At 38.5% G+C, this 24,350-nt stretch overlaps 1 protein-coding gene across 6 annotated transcripts in view; it reads left to right on the top strand.

Annotated features, from left to right (window-relative positions):
- Nucleotides 1-24,350, top strand: part of tjp1a (tight junction protein 1a) — a 68,332-nt gene that overhangs the window by 20,575 nt on the left and 23,407 nt on the right. For all 6 annotated transcript variants that reach the window (XM_088920880.1, XM_088920879.1, XM_088920875.1 and 3 more), the window contains exons 2-8: nucleotides 10,021-10,077; nucleotides 13,979-14,103; nucleotides 15,111-15,213; nucleotides 16,043-16,334; nucleotides 17,941-18,044; nucleotides 18,383-18,551; nucleotides 19,157-19,301. In XM_088920880.1, coding sequence (XP_088777006.1) covers nucleotides 10,030-10,077; nucleotides 13,979-14,103; nucleotides 15,111-15,213; nucleotides 16,043-16,334; nucleotides 17,941-18,044; nucleotides 18,383-18,551; nucleotides 19,157-19,301 — 986 coding nt within the window. In that variant the 5' untranslated portion in view covers nucleotides 10,021-10,029. The remainder of the gene's footprint in view (nucleotides 1-10,020; nucleotides 10,078-13,978; nucleotides 14,104-15,110; nucleotides 15,214-16,042; nucleotides 16,335-17,940; nucleotides 18,045-18,382; nucleotides 18,552-19,156; nucleotides 19,302-24,350) is intronic.

Below are 24,350 nucleotides of genomic sequence, written 5' to 3'. Positions count from 1 at the left end.
GGTCTGCCAACCCAGTACTGAGCAGGAACAGTCTTGCTTAACTTCTGAAATCAGGCTGCTGCAAAGTATTGACACAGTATGCATCTGTGCTTTTGTTAGCAAAGGGAAATAATTTGTGGTGAATATATTTTAGCTGAATATATTTGAATGTTTACAATGGCTTCATTTACTTCATCCTTCTGGTTGCCAGTTTAGTCAAAGTAAAAATCTTTTGAGCACTGAATGTTAAACTAAAGCAGAGTCTATTGCCTCCCTTAATGCCTCAGTGGAATTCAGTGGTTCTTGTAATAATATGTACCGTAATAAGATGACCTTTGGTACCTCAATGGGTTATACAGTGTTTTTTTACTTTCAGATGTTTGCATATCATTATTCTGTATTTTCATGAATGCAGAATTTTATCTTAAGCTGATTTTTAAAGAAAAATGCTGAAAAGGCTTTTTATGCTTTCATGGTAAAGGAGCATAGCAATCAGCCTGTTCGTATCACAGGCTAGTACTACTGTCTGCTCGTACACCAGCAGTACAACACAGGCTCAGGTCATGGCAATTAGACAAGCCTCCTTGAACCTTCTGGCACTGCCTTGTGACTGATTATGGATCATTATTTTACTTTTTACTGTAGAATTTAATCAGAGATAATAGACCTATTTATAGACCCTCTTGTAAAAGACGAGGAATAATAAGTACACTAGCAGTTATAATTTAATAACTTAATCACTCCATGAACTAAAGACACAGCAGCCTACTGTGCTGTTCTGCGACTTACACATTATCCTGAAGTAAAGCTAGGGTGTTACAAAAAATAATTTTAACATACTTTGCAGTTGTACTATATATATTGTTCTGTGTCCTTTTTTCATGTCAGTCATATGCACTGAACTGTATTTGGGTGTTATTGTGTAAAGCCAAATAGTTTTTTTCCACTGTGAGCCCCTTGACAAAGCACAGTTCAGAGCTCCTGGTTCAGAGAGTCCTGAAACAAAGGGCCTTTTAATGAAAGATCAAGGGCTGCTGACACTGCATCCTATTCTTGCCATTTTTAGAACAGGATGTCTTTGGCTGAAATTCAGACAAATAAATCTGAATGTAGAAATATACTGATCAATTTCAGGTAAATAGCTTCATTGTGGTGTATTTTGTTGGGATAAGCTGTTTAGATTAAATACTGGAATTTACATGGGTTTTTAAGACATTTTGTTCTCTTTAGTGCTCTGTGCACATCTAGATGAGCAGAATTATGACATGATATTTGTAAGCACCTTTTTCTGGGGTGGGGTGATATATCTACAAATAAGGAAATGTGTGTAAATATCTCATAATCTACAGTTCTCCTTAGTGTTCCACCAAGTCTGGTTTGAGTATTGGCCTTGAACTGGGATGAGGTTCATAGAAGGCATTATATAGAGAGACTGTTATACAATGGACAAAAGAAATAATGGCATTATGTGAGAACAGTATTATAAATGGTAGGAAATGTGTGAGCTTTGATCAATTTCAGCTCAGATTATGTACTAGGACACATTACTAGTACCACAAAAGAGTATCTAAAACAGGTATGGTAATCATCAGTTTTTATGTGAAAGGAGAGCAATACTACTCAGTTTTGTAGTCTTTTGGATGTTACAAAAAGGATTTCTAGGCTAAACATTTCTAAGGGATAGGATTGTCCAAGGTAAAGTTCAGTCTTTGGTAATCAAATACGTAAAAGTGAGGGAAAGAAAACATAAGGGTTCTCATTCCCCACAATCTTAATACCTCAAGAAAAACATCACAATGTGATTGCCCATCTTAGTTCCCACACAGTTAATTGTCATAAATAGAAATGAGAGCATAAAGTGCTCAGTGGTTTTGTTTTGATGTGTTGTGAGTGAGGCTTTTAGGAATTTTGAATGAATGAGTTTTAACTGTTAACATTAATGTTTTCCATTCAGGAGGAGGTTTTAGTTATTTCCTTTCATATGAGAATGTGTCTAGGAAAGAATTACTCTGGTTTATCCCTAAGGTTAAATAAACATTAAGTTCAGACATATAGTTTAATGTGATTCCACTATGTCCATGCCGTGCTAGTGCCTGCACGCCTTACAAGTGAACTGTGTAAGTCCTGTTGACGGATTGTGTACTTAACTTCTGCTGCTCTCTATTCTGCAGAGCTTTCCAGTAAAATAGTAAATTACAGTTTTATAACTGTTTATCTATTTTAAATCGTATTTAAGATACATTTGTGGCTGTTAAATAATCTTTCTTGTAGTGTTTAGGTTTCAGTCAGTCGATACTCAGATTACTCACACTACCACACCCTTCTGATATGTACTTTCGCTATCCTCGTGACAGGGCCATAGTTGCTGTAAGAAGAATGTATTAAAAGAACCGGTGTGCCCTGCGTCACAGTGGATATAAGCCATTTATCCAGAGTGGCTGGTTTGAATTGGGTTAGACCGTCCAAAGATTGTGACGTCAGTCTTGATTGTCGTTACCCAGTAGCTCCGTTATATTGTAACAGACTGGATTCTCTTAAATCATCCTGAAATCATTCATTTGACATTGATATTTTGTCCCTCCTTTATGAACACGGACTTGTACATTCCAGTTAAAAATTTTCTTTATTGTGTAAAAAAAATCGAAAAATTATACATTATCCATCTCTTCAGTTTCACATTTTCTGAGACCAAGTCACTTGTTTGGTTACCTTGATTTAAGAAATAATGAATTAAGCAAAAATATGTATCCATTTGTTTTCCGAGTAAAGGTTTTGCTTTCCCCGTGTTGAGTGCGTCCGCCATATTAAAGTACAAGCCTGGTCAATGGCAGCATCTGGTCTCGGCAGATGTGCTGTTTCTATCTCAGGACATGCCTGTTTTACTGTAGTGTGTGTGGTTTTGATCTTAAGGATGCAAGCCAACTCTCTGAAGACTGTTTTTACAGGTATATCCTGGAAATGTCAGGCCATGCCTTGTACAATTCAGTGTGTGCGAATCTGCTTCCTTTCAAGTTCTCCTGTTTTGGCCAAGCCAGCATTTCCCAGAATCTCTGAAGAATGGAATATATCTGCAAACACCCTTTGACTCACTGAAAGCCAGGAAAGTTGGTGAAAAATTGTGCTGAAAGGAACGTGAGTAATTCAGCATCTTCAGCATCTGATACCATTGTATTTGCTTTCTGTTCAGTGGTAGAATAGTGCTGATGACTCCATTCCTTTGAAGAAAATGCTAAAAAAACATGTAAAATATTATAGCATTTAATTTCAACATTTCTTTGCAGTCACCCACTAGTGGTGTATATATATATACGTTAATGCATTAGTATGTAGGAGCTTAGAGAAGGGTCACAGTGTGCATCAGGGAAGTGCTTTGAAAACTGCCCCTGTTTCCAGTAAAAGGTTTGTGGATGATGGCAACATGTTGTCGAGGCTGATACCCTGACTTCTTTTAAAAAGACAGCTGGACGAGATGCTTGAATTGGTTCTCTGCTAAACATACCTGTAGCAACTAAAGGATATCTGTGGGCTTCCATATTTTCACACGTTCACTTATCTAAATAAGACAGAAGGATCATGTATTAAAAAATTAAAGGAAAAATAAAATGATTGTGTTGTCAGAATTATAGAAACATTTAAATCCCAGTGGTGAAAGCAGACCCTTTTCTGATATGTGTGGCCTTGCCTGTTCTCAGTCGGTGGAAGAGATGAAATCATATCTTAACTCTCAGCTATAGTTTAATTTTGGAATTTCTTGAGCTTGAAAGCTTATAATTAAGTAATGTTTCATTACATGCTCGTGAAATATCATACAAACTGCAAAAACATAAAGGCATATCTGTAATTTCTTGTTCAGATTGTACTGGGAATGCAATGTAATTCAATGCACTATGTCTGGTTGTGCCATAGGGTATCTTAGATGTATAAATTAATAAACCCTTCTGTTGTGCCTATTGGTCTGTGTAATAACAGGTGTAAATTTACATAATTACTTATTTTTAATAGTTTCATTAATGTTCGTTAAGCTTTTCATTAATAACTGCAGTGGCGTGCTTTTCTTGTGATTAGGAATTGATACATTTCGGTTCATTTGGTGCAATCATTTGAATTACTGTTAACATGAGGAAGTATAAAATGGTATGCAAGCATTTTTCTTTTTAAAGCATACAGTATGTCCGCGAGTTGAAAATCTTCCTCCAGCTTATTCAGAATGTATCACTGAAGTCCAGACAAAAAGGCGTGGTCATCCTTTACCTAGGAGGTCCTCTTCAACCTAGGTGTGTCTGCAGAGCTTGTCGCAGTGTGATGGGAGCTGTGGGACTGCACCTCCACCTTGCTCAGGTCTCTGTATGGACTGCTCCAGTTAACCACTGATCACCTGATTGCTTATCTCAGTAATTCGTGCTTTCGTGTTCTCCACTGCCCTGTGTGGTCACAAGCTGCCAACAACAAATCATTTCTGAGATTCCAGTTCCCTTAGATAAGGAAAATAAGGCTGGCAAAGTGGATTGTTTTGCAGCAATGTGCTTTTTACAGTGATGTGCAGTAGCTGGAAAAAAACAATTTAAACTACATAAAATTTGTGATTTCATTTTCAAATCTGTTTGGGCAATTTTGAGTCAAAATGGGTACTTTTTCAATTTCATGCTTATTTTGCCTGAAGTGAGTGCCTGTACCTCAGGCATCTCTGAGGAAATGCAGATGTTTAAGCATTTCTTTAGGTAATCTGACAGTATGTTTGGTGTGTATAGATACAAAATTTAACAATTTAACTCAACTCGGAGCACACTATATTGCAAATTAATCTTGGATAAAGGCTTTCTTCTAGAAAGGCTTTGTTTTGTTTTTCTTTCCTCAGAAGATTTGATGAATAAAGGAGGTATGCTGCTGTCTTGTCTACCATAACAGGATCTTGGCACCTTGAGGATGGGTTTCATTTGATTTCCTTCCTCCTTGTAACAGCTGCACCACAAAACCAAAAGTGGAGATGCAGTTCAGGGACGCGCATTAACATTTTCGTTTCATCTCCTGAGCTAGCTAGCTTCCCAGCAGGTAGAGGCTCTCCAACCTGAATTGTATCCTCAGTCATGTTCTCTTCTTTTCCCTCCTGGATAAGAGCTGTCACATCTCGATTCTCCTGGAAAGGAGAAGGCGTTTGAAAGGAACAGAGGGCTGATGTTATTTACAGCCATGGCAGTGGGGTGTCTGGGTGGCTGCCCTGCTCCACTGAGTTCTTCTCCTTTAGGAAGCTGTTCCTGATCTATAGCAGTGGTTTATTGTTTTAGATTTGCCAGTTTATTTTTGATGTACCAGTTTGATTTGGATTGGACAGCTGTATGAATCTTATGTCCCAGTTCATACCTACAAACCATGTAACAGCCCACAGGGGAGAAAGAGGAAGTGTGGGCAGACTCCTCTGACCCTCCCACCACTGAGCTCGTATCATGTAACATAGCTCATATCACAGGCACTACAGCCCCGTAATGAGGATTTCACACAGAATGGTAAAACGCCATTCTCCCTCAACACATGCCTGCGGACTTCTGGGAAGCCACAGGGGTTGCCGTGCTGCCCAGAGCCGAGAGAGCTCTGTCCGAGTAATGCCACCTTCAGCTATGCTCAGCTAAAAGCTACCGCTAATTGGCGCTAGTTACATTTGGATTTTTCTGTAATTTCTGTAGCAGCTGACTGCTGCCCAGGTGCAGTTATGACTGAAACATGACAACTGGCTCTAGCTCATACGGTTGAGATTAGTTCCATTAGGCCCTGGCGGGGGGTGTCAGAAGGATGCAGGTGTTTCCTGACGTGCCATCTTAACATGACCTTTACCACCTCAAGCAACTTCAGCTAAGTGATAGATGCCTTAAAATAGGTTAAGGTCTTAAGTGCAGAGAAGGACTAATTATTGCAGGCACAGAGCCAGAGAATTGAATGCCCACTCTACATCAGGTATAGGCAGTGCTCACATTGATCATTAATTTATACCAACACTGAGTTGCCATGGAATTCAAGGGCGAAGGGTTGCATTTAATAACTGGGAACAGACTTTTAGAAAGGTTCTGTTTGTGAAGGATTTTTCTTATTCTTTCCTCAATATTTGCTTGCAGTATATTTACAGATTTTTTGGAGGGTTGAATATCATGCATAAACATTTGAATTCTTCCTGCTTCAGTCTTTGCTGCATTATTCAACCAATCTCTGCTAAAGTGTCTTTGAAGGATGCCGGCAGGTCTAACTCCAGCAAGTGCTGTGCTCTTTTCTCCAGCCTTGATAAAGCTAATGTTGGGTCGTGCTAATTGAGGTTTCATACTTTTACTAAATTTATCCAAATTCAAGGCTAGTGCCCTGAGTACCTTATCGTGGCTCCACCGGTACCTGCCTTGCCCTAGTGCCATACTGCAGGCTGATAACACATGTTCAAGGTTGCCTGTTTGTCCACACACTGTGTAGCAGGGGCTGTCAGTTAGCCCCCATCTATGGAGATTACAAATATATTATTGTGTTTGATTTATGGATTGGATTTAAGTTACACCTCAGGATAATTTCTTGCATAGAAACTATACATTATATGGTTTGATTTATGCAGAATTAATTTCTTATGAGGATGAAAATTTGTTGATGGGGGGGGGGGGGGGGGAAGAATGTGGAATCACCTTTTTTCCATCAGACTGCTAATTTAGAGATAATCAGCAGTTTAAATTCAGCTGTAATCATCTATCAGCCAGTGCTTAACCTGCCTTAATTCTTAAGGAATCACAGATCTATGTGGGTCAATTAGAAACTCGCCTGTTTTAACATTAAAAGCTTTCCTTTCCGATTAAGTTCCTACCATACAGGTTTAGAAGAGACCAGCTGCAAACTAAAATAGTTACTGATGGATTGTAGTGTAGATGCAAGTTTGTTGAATTAGATGTGCAGTAGTGGACTGGCCTTGTTTAATTACAGTAATATAGGAGTATGAGAAGTTCAGTTATGACAGCTGGGAGTGGTATTTTGTTGATCAGCAATTCAGAATGATTTTCTTGTAGGAAGTGTAAGTGATCGAATAGGATTACATTAGAGACTATAATCAAAGAACATGTACTGTAATTTGTATTGTTTGATCTCTGTATGAGCTGTCAGTTCTCAAAGTGACTATGTAATTTATCAGAAAAGATTTGCTTTTGAGTAACTGATGTGGAAAAAAAATAACAATAGGTTTGGGAGAAGAATTAATTTCCTCTATTGTCAGGTGAAGCAGTTTCTTTAATTTTCTTTCCAGAAGGTATTGATGCAAATTCCTGCATCTGTTCTTTAGTTTGAAGTGCTAAATTAACACATTCAGCATTATTCTAACCCCTGCCAGAAAAATCAATGTGAATAATTGCAACCCATGCAGCTCTAGTGCAGTGCTGGAATCTTTGGTGTAGCTACAAGTTCAATACCTGAGCTGTGTAATTAAGTATCTTGTTGATGTACCTCAAAGGAATTGGAAAGTTTCTGGTGGCAAACCTTTTTATTTCTAATCAGTATGTTCAACACCATTCTATGTAGCACTAGATGACAACAAAGACTTGAATTAAGGCAGCCCTTTTCAATTATGCACACCGCATTCCAGTGAGAGATCCAGTGTGAAAAGTTATGCATAGCTTATTTTGATTTAACGCTAATGAAAACTGTTGTGACCTGTCATAGCCCTGCTAAGGATAGGTCTTTAAAATCTGTCTGGGCATATCACCAAAATAGAAGAATATATCAAACTTCTTTTTATAACCACTGAATGTTAGTTCAGCTTGCACAGACCAAACATTATCTAAATTGAAGGCAGTATATTGGGGGGTTGGAGGTGGGGTGGCGCAGGTTACGTACTCCAGTTTTAGTCTTCAATTTAGCCTTTTGTGAAAATCTTTAAAACTGTAGTGTTTGCTTAAATTACTGGTATGGCTTGAAGTTTGAACAGAAACTGGTATCATTAAGTCTAAATTGATGTACAATTTCTTTTGTAGGTTAAAAACAAAATAATTGCTGTGGTCATTGCATCTGTCCTGTTATTAATGCCTTAAGATTCAGTCAGTGTTTAGGATGGTTGCAGTTAGTGTTGGCGGTAGTGGTGGGGTAAATATACCATGGTACCACCTAAGCTTTGAGCACTCTGCTCACAAAACCGGAAGCTTAATTCTGACCCAAATTGTGAAAAATGTTCTTTCTTCTTTTCAACATTTAGAATAGGCAATTCTCTTTTTGTGCCATCTCTTACTTTCATTCTCTGAGTCTTTTATAACTGGTTAGGGTGAGCCTGCTGAAGTGACAGTCTTTTAATTAGTTGCAGACTAAACTCTTCCGAGCTTGTGTGCCTGACAGCTGCCATTCTAACTGACAAGTCCCATTGATCCACTCTGACTGCACTGTGCTTTTCCCATTCTTTTAGCTTAAAGTGCAGTCAGGCAACCTGGAATTTCACTACTTCCATCACAAGCTTCCCTCTGTTGCGCGATTTCATTTGCTTTAGGTGTTGTGGCTTGAGAGTTTTTAATATAAGAACAGTTTACAAACAAAAGAGGAGGCCATTCAGCTCATCTTCACGGTTCATTTCATACAAAATACCTTTTATGTGTCCAAAAACTTTGTTATATTAATTTCATGCTGATCCCAAACAGCCCGTTTGTTCCACAAAGACAGCGTTCCGATGAAACAAGCAATATTTACCTAGCCTGAACTGCAGTTCAAGTCGAGCATGAGTTCTATTTATAGCTACAGGACATGTACTATAAACCAGAAATAGTCTGGATTCCTGCATAGCACTGCATTAATTCTGACATGAATGACACACTGCATGCTTATTAAATTTGCATAGTAAAGCCCAGTTAGTATTAATAATTCAGTGATGCCTGCTGCTATATCAATGCACAGGTCCTAGGAGTCGTGGTGACATAGCTTTTAGGGTTTATTCTCTGCCTCCCCAGCCAGGCTGAGAGCTTGTTATAAGTTAACCAAACATGCAAGAGTTAAAAATTAGACTAAAATTTGTTTTGTTTTTTTAAAATATTGAAATGTAGCCTACCGGTGCCTAAAAATAAACCACACAAATATAAGGGCAAATTCAGGACCTATCCAATGCTCAAATTTTGAGTTTTATAAATGGAAAGTGTCTTTGGCGTGTGTGGATTTGCAGTGCTCAACCCTCTCGCAGGTATTCATCTTGCAATAGCTGCATTGCAGAACTGGTGTGCAAACAAACCATCCCACTTAGGTAGGCTGTCGTGTATAGGACAACAACGTAGCAAGCTTTTTCACAAAGATAATGCTACACATTACACAGGTTGAAAAAACACAACGCACTCATTATCCAAGACCATGAATGTGTTTCTCAGGAAATGGGAAGGTGTAGAATTGAGTGAATAATTTCATTGTGTATATTAGCCGTTGCAGACTGTTTATAGGTTCAGTATAGCCACAAGCCACATATATAATCATGCTTCATTCCTGTGGGTGAAAATACGCAAGCAAGCAAAGCTAGCTCATTTGATACCTTTGCCCCCCTGAGTATATTGCAGAAACACAATTTTCAGGTATGGTAACATTTAAAGGTACATTAAGACCATTTCAGGTTTGCCTAAATGAAAGTGAATTTTCTGGATATTTTGTACTGTGAACAGACTGGGCTACTGCAACATAATTTTCTTGCCAAAAGTGAGTTTCCGTAACTAAAAAATGTTAAGGCAATGGCAGTGTAGCCTTCAGCATCTTTTTCCTTATTTTCTGAGAAAGATTTTAAGACTTATTTTAAGACTCTTATTTAAGAAAATGTTTCTGAAATGTGGTTTGTTCTCAAAAGTCAGTAAAGACAGAGGGTGCATCACTTCTTGTATGTTAAATGACTCCAGAGCTGAGGCTGAATGGGCAGTTTCTCACTCTGTCTTATGCAACATATCGCTAAGCAATGTGTGTTTTTGAGAAGACAGCACTGTTGAGCATCTTTCATTCAACACTACCTACCCTCAGAATGCAAGAATTAAGTTTGGAGAGAAAGCATCTCTAATGCAGTTCTTTGTCTCCCCCCCCCAGAGTGCAGCGATGGAGGAAACGGTGATATGGGAACAGCACACTGTGACCCTTCACAGGGTGAGTATCGCCAGCACTTGCTGTCTTCTAACCTAACTTCAGGATGTTGGCTGACTATGCACACAATAGCAGAAAAAAAACAGATGTCAGGAAGCCAGGGAGGGAAAGGAGGCGTTTTGTAGTATTCCTTTGTTACATTCTTACTCCACTTGACAGATATTAATCTCATCTTCCAGTATTTACATGGCTTTGGGCTTGAGAAGACTGCTGGTTAAGGTGATCTCCAGCGATGATCTGCATTTACATTTTGCCATTACTCTTTTTGTTTCTGGTTGCCAGGGTGGTGATTGTACAAATTTAATGTAAGGTTATCAAAATTGCATCTTGTCCAGGTTCACATCTGATCCTGTCCAAGCATGTCATCTGTGCGTTAATAAGTGAGGTGTTCTGACTGGTGGTCTCCAGTCCTTTCTCTTCAGAACTACAGGAGGTGAAGTGCTACACACAAAAACTGAAGATGATACTATATTGTAGTTTAGCTTTTCTCTTTTTTTGGACTTCCTACATGGGTTGGCAGTGATGCATACAGTATTGCCAGGGAAAGAAACTTTAGTTTTATTTCATTAAGATGTGTGAGAAGTCAACCTTAACCTTAAATAGTAGTTCATATAACAAATATTTTTTTAATCTTGACCCTAACATTAACATGTTCATACACTGCATGCTATTGATTTTTTACTTTATTGCACATCAGCTTTCTCTCATCAGGTGTAACACATAGCATATGGTGAGAATCAGTTCTGCTTAGGTTCTTACAAGATTAAATTATTGCACGTTTCTCTCAGCCAGTTTTGTGTTTCTGGAGCTGCTTTTATGGAATAGATTATTAGCAAGACAAGGGGTGTAAGCAGAAAACATTAGAATCGTGCAGAAATAATTCACTGTGCAGGATTTGAAAAATACTGTAGGAATGATATAAACTTCTCACATAAAGACATGTCTTAATTTGGGTGTGTCTACCATTTAATCCTTTCTGATGAAGATGGGATGAAGACGTATGATTGTCTTTAACAGTGTCATAGTCAGATAAGAAGGCTTAATGAATGTGACTGCCTGAAGTGGACTGCGCTCAGTAATCCCTCATTTTTGGATTTAGCTGCTTGACTAGGGATTGTCTGTTGCAGTGTTTAGAAACCTGTTAAGATGAAACAGTGCCATGGATAAGCTGGAGTGGAGCTGAACCCAAGTGAAACTAGAGGAAAGTGTGGAACACCAGGAATTGTATTTGTCTGCCCTGGAATTTTCTGTTTAAAGTTCAATCTAAACATGTTTAGATTTCCAAAGCTAAAAGAATGTTGTCTTACACTTCATGTTATTGTGTGTTATGTTGCTGGAATGACATTGCATCAAGCAGAGTTGTTTCCTACCCTTCAGTTTGTTAAAAGCCAGTGATGCCTTTCTAAGCTGACACCAGGGTGCTTACCTCTATTCAAGGTCCAGGCTCTGTTTTTGCCTGTTTTTAAATCAGATGTGTGCATATAGTGTTTTAACGATGAAGTCTGAATTTAAATGTTAGAAATGAAAGGATAGTGAACACACTGAGGTTAAATAGATTTTAACTGTCTAAATCTCACCCTATTTGTGTAGAAAACAACCAGAATGCAAATGAATGGTTTGAGTGCAATTCTGAAATAGTTATTGGAAGTAAATGCCACACAGACATGTTTTGGTGCAGTGCTTTATCTGCAAAAAGCTAATGGTTTTATTTACTGAAAATTTCACAATTCTTTTAGTACTACATTGGATGGTCATTGATGCAATCTTAAATAATAACTGACGTACACCTGAAAATTATTGGCCTGAACAAAAAACAGATGGGCAGACACAAGTTGTGATTCTATGGACTCCATAAGCACTGCACTGTGCAAAATGATATACCTAAATGAAAAAAGTCTGTTGCTATGCAGAATCACTTAGCATAACATTATTTCATATACACTATGCATTACATTGCGAGTGAACCAAAACAAATGGCAAATATGCTGTTTGAAACAAATATATGCATTCACTATACCTTAAATAACTGTTAAACATTTGCCAATATCCATCTACCAGTTTGTTGCCTAACAACATCAAACATACATTTAACAATATCCTGCTTTTAATCAAAATGGATTGAGATCCTAAAGGCAAATCTAATACAGACAAAAGATAAATATTAAAGTATCTACTACTGTACCAAGCAGCAACCAGCAGTGTGGAGAGAGATCCTTACCTTAACTACTTTATTATTATAATAATAATAAAAAATGATTTTTAACCATTTAGACAACCAGATAGAAATTGATTCTACAGGCTTGCAGTGTATCAAAAACAATGTTTGACATTTTACAATGAGCATGGTCATTTTCTAACATTGTACTGTATGTGTAACTGTAAATTTTGTATTTCGAATATGACTTTATGGCTTACATGCAACATAGATTGTAAAAAGAAGCCCCACAGATTGCAGGACATAAGTGGAAACTACGGGGAAAGTGCACTTAAAAGTGTGACCAGAAAGCACTTGTACTCAATGAGAGCATGGAACACACAGCATAGCCATGTTTTTGAAGCTGTTACCCTGGCTTCTTTCAACCAATGGCTGGACTGAGATCCTTGGACCAATTAAGTACTAAAAAAACAAATGACCCAGATGTGCTGAATGGGGTCTTCACACTTTACTGACATTCCATTCCAGAGCAGAGCAAACATTCCGCTCCACTGAAAATCATTCAATAAAATCCTTAAGTCCTTAATGTTTTTTTTTTAAGTCTCAGTTGTACAAGAAGGCTGCCATGGACTGTTGCTGGACTAGTCATTGAGAAATGCTGTTAGAATTTGTCAGAGCACTCCTGTATTATTAAATGAAAGATCAGATGTGACTGAAGAGAGATATGACCAGCTTGCTTTGCTTACCAAGTAATTCCTCTCACGTGGAAAATAAAACCCATATCAGCAAAGTGAAATGTCGACTGCAGCACATCTGAGGTTTCATTTGTAGTACCCTGCTTTTGTTTTCAGACCGTTTTTTTTACAAGCAGCACAGCTGGTAAACATCTAACATGTAATTATCTAATAACTGTTTATGCTTTCCAAACAAAAATATTTATCACACAGCAAATGTATTTTTATGTTGTCATGAAAGAAAAGCATATTTGCACATGTCTGAACCTCGAGCAGGAGCCCCAGTACCGCACCTTTGTGGTTACAAAGTTTCACTGTCGCCCGGTTGTCAGTCTTTCAGTGTCTGCTAATTAGTGAGGGCTTTTTTTTAAAGAAAGGATTATGGAATATGAAAGAAACGGACCACGTGCAAATTCTTATTGTCTGGAGCAGACAAACTACAGTCAGGCCTGTGATCCAAAGCAGCTACAGTTAAGTTAAAAATGTAAAATGTCAGGGGTGTCCACATTCAACAAAGCCCGGCTTTGTTCCGAGCAAGATCTTTATTATAATTACACTAGAGGGCCATGCAGTTTCCTCAGTTGTTAAAATATTTGTATATTAAGCTTTTACTGGCTGTTCTTTTTTGTTTGCTTTTGCAGTCAAAAACAAATGTGGCATATTAGTGTTCCTAAAGTGTTGGTTGTCTTGGATTTCCCTGTTGGGCATCATCTTTTCTGTCCACGCCGAGCAGGCTCAGAGAGAAATGAACATAAGCACCTTCCTGCAGTGGGAGGTTCGGGATGTGGCAGGATTAATTGCCATGTTAAAGAAGGAATAAGGTGCTCTGCAGCTGGCACTGAAGTACATTGCTTTTGTCTCTCTCGCTCATTGATGTTCAGTTCTATCTAACTTTGGTATAATAACGTGCTAAAACTGACAGTTTAAATTAATCTGCCCTCCCTTCTGCTACAGTTTTGGTAGAACGGGAAAAGCTAACGGAAACCTGATTTTGTCGTCTTTGGTCTCTCCGCAGGCGCCAGGGTTTGGATTTGGGATTGCAATTTCGGGTGGTCGGGATAACCCTCATTTTCAGAGTGGCGAAACCTCCATCGTGATCTCAGATGTGCTGAAAGGAGGTCCAGCCGAGGGTCTATTACAGTGAGTACTGCTTCTGCCCATAGCCACCACGCAGCAGTGCTTGAGCGTCTGCGCCAGGGCCCACGCAGCTGGAAAACAAAGGCACTGAGGCCAGAAATGAAAACCTAGCTTAAAAATTCTGGAAAATCCCAATTAAGTAGGAAGATATCCAGCACAAGGTGATCAGTCATTTAAAACCGTGGTAACGTATTTGGATCCTCAAAAGATTGACTGATGTTGAAAAATGAATTTATTAACTTCTCTGTATGTTGAGCCTAGACCATTGCCATTGAATGAATTATATATTTTTTGTCATAGCATCAGCTTTCATTATGGTTTGCTTTGAGTCATTGCGACATTTAGTAAACCTTAAGCATGTGCAGTAAATAGTTTTCTTTACCTCATTCGTGATAAATAGCACGCACATTGTTCTTGTATGTGGAGATGTGTGCTGCTGTACGTGACTCACGAATGGCTCTTCCTCTGAAATACCTCGGCAACACTTCCGTCCATTTTCTAGCTGCTTCAGGTCAGAGCCAGAGCCTATCCCAGCATGCAGTGGGTGCAAACAGGGTACCCGTGGATGGGACAGACTTAACAAGCACACACTCACACCAGGGCCAATTTTTCCAGAAGCTAGTTAACTTACCTATTCAGTTAAAACCCATGGAGGAAACCCATGTGGACATGTGGAGAACATACAAACTCCACCTGGATAGCACCCCAGGTCCGATGTTGTACCCAGGGTCCCAGTGCTGTAAGGCAGCAATGCCAACCACTGCCCCACAGTGCTGCCCTCTCACAAACAGACCAATTTTTGTACCCCGTTTAAAATGATAAAAACACGGCTTCTCATGTAGATATAACTAAATTTTACACAGTTGGACATTAATCTTTAAAAAGTGTTTAAAGATATCGCACGTCTTTTGATATTTTCCATCTTCCTCTCAGCTGTGAGGCTGTATTAGGTTTAGCGGTCAGAGCTGTTTAACTATTTGCTTTTTGTTTTTTGTTTTTTCCCCCCGAAGGGAAAATGACCGAGTGGTCATGGTTAATGCTGTTTCCATGGATAATGTAGAGCATGCATACGCAGTCCAGCAGCTACGGAAAAGTGGGAAGAATGCAAAAATAGTGAGTATATCAGTTCTTGGCTGATGACTGTCCTTCACTGGAAAATGATTTGTATTTTTGCAAGCATGTTCTTCAACAAACATCACATGCCCTGAAGCTGCCATCTGTAATTACATTTACATGTTTTTATTTTATTAAAGACTCAAAAAATAATCAGTTCAAAATATTAGTGTGTGGTTAGGTATAAGAACTGTCTACAGTGTTCGGATTAGGTCAAATTGTGACTTCAGTAGAGCTGCAGTGACTATGTACATGGTGTAGATATTCTATAGTCTGAGGAGGAGTGTTTACTGTCATTGAAAACGTTTGCAGCTTTATGTCTATTTGTCAAAACAGGGCTCTGCTGATTGTGCACTGAGAGCAGTGAGATGAAAGATAATGCAGTAAGCAATGGAGGTGTTATGTTGAATTGATAGTTGAAGCTGCTGTTCAGAGAACCTGGAAGAAGGTGGAAACAATTAATCTTGCTGGGGCAGGTGCTGTGGCAGCACTTATAATTGTGTCCTCTGTGTTCCTGCAGAGATTCAGAGAGCTTCAAATGTGGCCAAAATGATGACTTTGGCACACACCTCGAAATCATGCATTTCATCTTTTGAATTCCTGCCATGAATTTCAATGAACTTTTGTGCACGTTTCCTAGTTGTAAGGCTGTTTGACTTTTGTTACTCATGCTGGGACTGCAGACGTCGGCGTATTTTTTTGTTTGCTTTCTTTGATCTTATGCACCCAATTGGCCTTAACTGTGTCGAAATAATTAGAGAGAAGTATTCCTGCCCTACCCACCGAGCATGGCGTAAACTACATTGGGAGGTTCTTGGTTTGGTTACAGACGATTAGAAGGAAGCGGAAGGTGCAGATCCCGGTGTCCCGCCCGGAGCGCGAGACCATGTCGGAACATGAGGACGACAGCTACGAGGACGAGGTTTACGAGGAGAGAAGTGCGCGCAGTGGCCCCAGCGCCTACAGCGGGGGGCGGAGGAGTGAGAGAAGCGGGGGCCGGAGGGACAGGAGTGCCAGCAGAGAGAGAAGCCTGTCACCCCGGTCAGACAGGAGGTCTGTGGCCTCTAACCTGCCACCGAGACCAGCTAAAGTCACTTTGGTGAAGTCGAGAAAAAATGAAGGTACAGCAAATGGCCTTTGTAAGGCATACTCCAGATTTGTCCGTTTTAATATTTCTAATTGCTCTGGTTAAACTATTTTAAATACACCTTTCCCTTGTTTTGCACGGGGGTGTTTCTTTCCTGAGAGCCACGTGTAATAAATTCTTAACTGTATGGAAAAATTAGGGGTTAGGTTCACTGTGCCAGCATAAGATTCATAAATCTCAAAGTGGTTCCCACATTTTTTTTCTTGAATATGTACACCATGATGTTCTATACACAGTAGTTACATTACAAGCTGACATAACCTCTTTTTTTATTTTCCAAAGTCATCACAGATCGTGAACAATGAGCAACACGACTGCTTTTCTCACTCATAACACATTTAAGAGGTGTGGTTTATCACTAAGTGATATTTCAGAAAACGAGAGAGATCACAAAGTGCAGTGAGAATGTAGGAGGCAATATGGAGCAAATGTGGTACCATGAGGCAAAAAAGAAAGCTTTGCTTGTTCCCTGGGAAGAAAGTGGCAGAGAAGCGGAGATTTGTCAGCACAGTGACCATCTCTGCGTTAAAACCGTGTATATGAGAGACTGTGCCCTTGATTACTGAAATGTTGGTATAAAAATAACTGTGTGAAAACACAAAATTGTAAACCGTAACTGCATAAAATGGTAGAGACATGTATTAGTTTGCTGATGGTGCTATTTTGTCAGTTTGTGTTCTACGTATAAACGTTAAATTCAGAAGAAAACATAAAAGGCAGCTTCAAAAGCTTAATGCTAGAATAAGCTCCTTTGCAAAAAGCTTTCGAATTCTGTAATGTTCTTCCATGGTTTTAAAATGCATTTTTTGGGTAACACGACCTTTGTCAGCAGGTACAACTGTCTGAAACACTCACGTCTTAATTAGCAGAGAAGACCTGTCTTGGACCTCTGTTAAGCTGCTTAGTTTGATAGCTCAAGGCACCAGAGTTAATAGAAGCCAAAGGCCAAGTATAAACAAGGTCTTATCTTTGTACACTAGTTACAAACTAGCTGAAGTGTCAGATCCTGTGATTTAAAAAATCTCCTTCTTTGCATGTTTTGAGTGATGGTCACACAGTCTTCATGAAGTATAAAGTGTGGTCATAATGATTCGCAACAAAGGTACTAGGCTACCCTGGCTCTTAATTTTAGATGGAATGAAAATGGGCAAGATTACTTTACAGGGAGCTTTGTTGTTAGTTTTTCCAACTTCTGAAAAAATTGAATATCTGTAAAAAAGTGTAAGAATTCTTGTAGCATCATTTTAAGGAGCTCCTAACTTTGCTATGAAGTGAATTTGACTTTGCAGTTGCTGGGAGCTGTCTAAATTGCATCCATAGGCCTTTTAAGCCTTGAATTGGATAAGGCGACAGAGGTGTCATTATCATTCCTTGAAGGGACAGAATGAATTTATGGCTCAGCTAATATGCCTGTGTCCCTGTAGAGTACCAGTAAGCGCTGAAGAAAAAAATGCTCTGCATTTAAAAACACGGGTTTATTTTATGTAACCAGATATTAACATGCTATAGATCAAGGAAAGTGGATATTCTTGGTCAGCAGGACATTAACACCAACTCTGTTTTGTTTTTGTTGTAAATAGAATATGGCTTACGCTTGGCAAGCCACATATTTGTGAAAGATATTTCTCCTGAGAGCTTAGCAGCAAGAGATGGCAATATCCAGGAGGGAGATGTTGTACTGAAAGTAAGTGCCTAATCTAAAATAACTCTAATAGTTTGCTTCATAAGATCTGAGCTGGACTGCATTTGCAAGATAATCTTCCTGAGTTTTTTAACTTCACTAAGGTGAAGTTGTTACTTTGACAAAAAAATTGAAGTAAAAAATCAATTGAAAAATTCCAGACAGTCATATTTTATCCTTATGGTAGGATATGGTTGGTTATGTAATTAATGTAAGAATGTAAAATTTGAAAGTAAGAATATTTTTGAAGAAATATACATCAGAAGGTTGAATGCCATTTTTTACCCTTGCATTAAAGATTGATTTTTATTTTGTTTCATGATTATACTTTTTTTTATCAGATTAATGGCACAGTGACAGAAAACCTGTCCTTGATAGATGCTAAGAAGCTCATTGAAAGGTCAAAGGGCAAGTTGAAGATGGTGGTTCAGAGAGATGAGCGAGCTACTTTGCTGAACATCCCAGATCTGGACGACAGCGTTCCTTCTGCAAATGCTTCAGATCGAGATGGTGAGTGAAGACGCATGTGATGGGAAAGGAGGCTCTGGGACTGGGGCTCGCAGTCTGACCAGTAGCTGTCTGCTCGAGCTCACTTGAGACTTGCACACTCTAATGTAAATTTCTACAAAGTGTTCTGAATCTGAACTGCTAACATAAATGTCTGACTCTGACATTAATAAGAGTTCCAACTTTGTTATGCTTTATATATCTTTTTTTGGGACTGAAAAGCTGTTAAGTTTTATTGCAAGGAAGTGGGGGGTAGTTTGGGGAGGTGCATTTTTTTTACGCAGTTATTTACGTGATTAATAATGACTGTCCTTTATACAACTGTTTTTTATCAAATTATTGGCTTGCTTTTTCATTTTACATGAGTCAGTCTCATATTTTAAGTATCCCATCAAGCATTTTAGGCTTTATTTTGCAGTTAGCAGTGTGCATGTATTGAGCACGTCTCCTTATTGGTTTTGGCCTGAAATGTGTGAGGAGGGCAGAAAAAAACTTTGATAGGTAAAAGCTTGCACATCCCAAAACCATGTCATTATCACAGAGATTTTCAAGGTCACATGTGCATTGGGGGGAAAATGCCATATTAAACGTCATTTTTATTTTAACAGACATCTCAGAAATTCATTCACTGGCATCAGACCATTCCAACCGATCCCATGACAGAAACCGCAGCAGTCGCTCCCGATCTCCTGACAGGAGGTCAGAGCCGTCAGACCATTCCAGACATTCTCCACAGCAAATCAGCAATGGCAGGTAAGAGTCTCTGCATCTTTTATTCAGCAGCCATATAACTCTGCTTGAAAGGCTCAGGCTTTAGTGCCTGCAAAATGACTGCAGAAACAGTCCAGAATATGTGGATTAGTATAGCAATTCATTAGAAGCGGCTAGCAGACTCTCGGGAGGGTTATAGTTCACTGCAGGAGAGTTCATTAATCCACTGCACTGATCAGCCTCCTAACCAGTCCCTAACCTGCAGGACCGAAGCTAGTAGCACAGATAAAGCAGAGTTGCTGGCGGCCAGTCAGGAAAATTGGTATTGATGTTAACTTAATTAAAATCAAGACCTCCTTCATATAAAAACTGTTTTATTAAGGTTAGGAGAAGATTAGCATTACAGATCAGAGAATCCATGCCGTAATGTAATATATGCACAACAAAAGATTAATTTTTCAGAACTGCATTTTGCTTGTCCTGTTCTTTTTACTGACATCAGGCGGAAGTAAGTTGCAGGTCAATTCTTGTGGAATAAAGTAGGTTAGCTTGCATTTTGGTGTTAATAGAGTTAACAGATGTTTAGAGATATATATGTAGTTTAGATCTAGACAATGTAAAATGACACATTTCTCAGATATCACATTTCTCAGATATAGAGTGTGAGTATGTCAGAGTACAGCAATCTTAAAAATTGTCTAAATCTGAAAGTTACTGTAGTAAGCATTTTTACTCCTTCTGTGGATTGATGATTTTGATAAATCAATGTCTGTTTTTATTTTATTCTGAAGGAACATTCAGTAACTACTGATTAGAGCTAAAATGTTTTTTTTTCCCCAGCAGTGATTGTTGTGATAGTAAATACTGTATGAGTAAGACATTTAATAGTTAAAAGAAATATAATGTTACAAAATACCCCTGAACATATACCTACATATAAGGAATCTTAAATTGTCTTAGGTTTGTATAAAGTCTGATTTGTGCTATGAAATTATGAAGTGAAAGCATAGAAATTTAATTTATAACCTTTGGCTTTTAGAATTTATAACTGGTGTCTTTTTTACACAAGAAATTGACCTTGATGCTGTTTATTAGAGTTCTGATCTGGTGTTAGGTGTAAAATAAGCATGATCTGTGCAGAACTGCAGGTTTACCCTTACACTATTGAATATTATATTTCAAAGTAGATATTTTCTTGTGATTTGAAATCCTTCAGTTTTGAATGTTTCTGAAAAACAATGACCAGCAGTTACTGAGAGTATACATATTCTTTGTGTTAACAAAATTGTTCTTTTTAAAGTTTTGTTGAATAATTTTACTTAAACTCTCTATAACAAATTTAAATTTTTGCACTTGCAAGAATTGAATGCAGTGCTAATAAAATTGTGATTCTTGCTCACTATTTATTGTCCAGGACGGAATCCATTGAAATTGCTTTATAGATTGAATAATGCAGAACTCTCCCATTTCACCACTTTAGCTTGGAGGTGGCTCTAATCAGAATGGTCAACACTGCTGCCTACAGCCCTTGGGTTGCTGGGTTCAATGATAGGCAAGAGTGCCATGTGTGGAATTTGCATATTCTTTTGGTGTATAGGCTTCCTCCCACTTCCCAGATGCAGGCTGGCTAGGTTTGAGCTTCTCCTCCAAGGCGAGAGTAGTTATGCACTTACAGTCTGTATGTTTCCGGGACAGCCTGTGGGTTGATTTGACCTTCACCGGGAACAGTGGTTTTCTGCTGATGGATGGATGGATATTCTCAGGCTGTTCCTTTAAACCTCAGTGCAGAATTTGGGAATGTGGGCCATAGCTCTTCCAGGGACATGTGAACTGCAAAAGCAGTGCGCCTGCTGTCTTGTTTGTGTTTTGCATGTCAATTCTATTTAAAACTGCAGTGGTGACACAGTTCCTGTTGTGTTGTTTAGTGTAATTCCAGATCAGAGAACGTAAGGTGTGGTCACTTACAGTCGTACAACCTAAACTTAATTAAATAAAATGCCTTTAGTACTTTCACATTTTACTGTTTTATGTTTCATGTCAAATATTATTTAGCTTTGATCTCTGTTAAATATTCCACGCTTTAGTTATGGCTGCCTGCTACTGCAGAGCAATTGACGTTGAAAACTTCCTTGTTTTTTTTTTTTGCTTCTGTAAAAACATTTTCATAATATTTACTGAAACCTCACTTTGTAATCCATTTATGTTTGTGTGTAGATTTCTGGTTTCTGATTACTGTAAGTAGCACTTAGCTTTTTAAACTGCTGAAGGTTGGCAAGTTGCACTGTAGGGCCAAATTCCAAAGCAGCTGCCCTTTTAAATATTTTCATTTTGCTTCCTGCTTTTGTAGACTGTTGAAGTAGTTTCCTTACATAGTTACATTCAAGGGCAGTTTGCTTTGTTTAGATCTTTTGTACAAGTACCATAAATTGAAATTAAAAATATGCTTTAACTATTTAAGTATTTTTAAACTTCTTTTGTGCCTATTTGATGCAATATAATATTGCATTTTGCAAAATGCCACGTTTTTTATTAATGTACGTTTCTTTTAATATAAGTTCTTCTGATCTAATATTTTTGCTTTGAGGATGTTAAGATTTCAGATCCATGCCTGTTCTCGTTCAAAAACAAACAGAAGTCGCTTTTCATTTGCCTGGTCCCGCATCTGTTTTGCTTGTTTCAAGTCCTCATTCGGGTTCCCCAGAACCACATAAGGGGAATTAGAGCAATAATAGATGATGAGAAAACCTGTGTGATCAGTAGGCTTTATATTGATTTTGCCCCAATTTTATGAATTAATTTAGTAAATGATGGAATATAGAAAACTGAATAACACCTTACAGCACACAGCTAATGGGCCCCTTTTCTGTATTTACTTTAAGTTCTGCTATGTCATAGTAAACAAGCAAAATATTTCCTTTTTTTAAGAGCCTCATTTTACCAATGTTTATGTAGTTAAATGTAGATGCGTTTAGAAGGACATGACTTGCCAGGCTTTTTAAGCTTCTTCATGAGCTGTCAAGTGCCGTAAATAGGCTTGTCGAAAAGAGAAAGCTGTAACAGCTATTCACATTTGCATTAAAAAAAAGTTTGAGCCAAAGTAACCATAGAAAATAGATTACAGTCACGAGAGGGCAGGCAGTGTGTGAAGGACTGATCATTTAATGACTCTTTGCACATTTTTATCATGCTGTACCAAAGAAGATATTTTTGGCTGCAGTCCTGCATTTTGTGAAACAGGTGATGAAAGTGTCATTTACAGTGTTGTCTTCATATCTGAAAAAGTAATATTAGACTAGACTGGTTTATTATTTTAATACTGCATTAATCTTACTGTATAACCATGAGAAGAAAGGAAATTCTTTTTATGTATTGTTCCATTGTTTTGGTCAAAACTTTACATCTGTCATGGACAATTGGAATGACAATTTCCAAGTGGAAGAATCAAATTGTGTGCATCCAGGTGTGAACTGTTCTGTAATCACTTTTTCCCCCCGTTGAAGTGTCAAGTGAGTTGGTGCCCGCCTGGTTTCATGTGGGGAGGTTTCCATTAATTTAATTTAAAGTAAACGAAGTGTTCTGCTTCTGAAATGCATTACCCTTCAAAACAATTTCAGTTTGTTTTTCACAAATGTGTTGAGACTGCAGTTTGGAGAATCTAAAGTTGGTTGTTTTAAAAGGAGTTAATGTAAAATTGTTTTCAGCTAGTTTGATACCCAAAATACTGTTTCGTTTACTTTGTAATTCTGTTCCAGACTTCATCTGTCAGTATGTTAACAAAGAATCAAGTCAGAGTTTAATATGGCAGTACAGGCTGTACCTCTACATTTCTGCTAAAACGGCTCTTCTGGCCAGTTGATATTGATACTGTGCCAGCTAGCTTTCATGTGACCAGCCTGGAATTTACATTGTTCTTGCAAAATACAGTAGTACACAGAGGGGGTCTCTGCCACCTGCAGCAATGGAGTGCAGATGTTTGGCTTCTGTGTTTTTTGAAGTGTGCATTTAACTTTGCAAAAATAACGTCAGAACATGGTGACATGTTTAATAGAAAGGAAACTATGATAGTGAGGGTATTCAAGTGATACTGGTTTAGACAATTCAGAGGTTTATAATTAAGCCAATTTTAGTGCAGCACTACTAAATGAGTTAGTTTGTTTTAATGGTACATTCTCTGGTCAGCACAGTAGGTACAGTCCATACGTATTTGGACGGTGACAGCTGTTTTGCCTCTGTACTCCAGCACATTGGATTTGAAATGAAACAATGACTATGAGGTTAAAGTGCAGAATGTCAGCTTTAATTCAAGGGTATTTCCATCTATATTGGGTGAACTTATAGGAATCGCAGCCCTTTTTATACATAGTCCCCCCATTTCATGGGACTAAAAGTAATTGGACACATTAACAAAATCTTAAATAAAATTTGGCCTGTTTGCAAATCCATTGCAGTTGATGACTGCCTGAAGTCTACGACCCATAGACATCACCAGACGCTGGGTATCTTTCCTGGTGATGCTCTGCCAGGCCTGTAATTTAGCCATTTTCAGTTCCTGCTTGCTTCGGGTGCCTTTTGCTTTCAGTCTTGTCTTCAGTAAGCGAAATGCATGCTCAATGGGATTCGGGTCGGGTGATTGACTTGGCCAGTCAAAAACATTCCCCTTTTTGGCCCTGAAAAACTCCATAGTTGCTTTAGCAGTATGTTTGGGGTCATTGTCCTGCTGCAAGGTGAAGAGCCGTCCAATGAGTTTTGAAGCATTTGGTTGGATCTGGGTAGATAAGATGCTTCTGTACACTTCTGAATTCACCCTGCTGCAGTTACATCATCAATAAAGACAAGTGAGCCAGTTCCACTGGCAGCCATACATGCCCAAGCCATGACACTGCCTTCACCATGTTTCACAGATGAGGTGTTATGCTTTGGATACCATACTCTTCCATACTTTTCTCTTTCCATCACTCTGGTACAGGTTAATCTTCATCTTATCTGTCCATAGGGCTTTGTCCCAGAACTCTAGAGGCTTTTTTATGTACTTTATAGCAAACTGTAACCTGGCCTTTCTTACCAGCGGTTTGCATCTTATAGTGAACCGTC

Source organism: Atractosteus spatula, chromosome 7 (genome assembly GCF_055471065.1).
Source record: "Atractosteus spatula isolate fAtrSpa1 chromosome 7, fAtrSpa1.hap1, whole genome shotgun sequence".
Taxonomy (NCBI): Eukaryota; Metazoa; Chordata; class Actinopteri; order Semionotiformes; family Lepisosteidae; genus Atractosteus; species Atractosteus spatula.
Note: the sequence above shows the minus strand (reverse complement) of the source record. Positions and strands in the feature narration are given on the sequence as shown.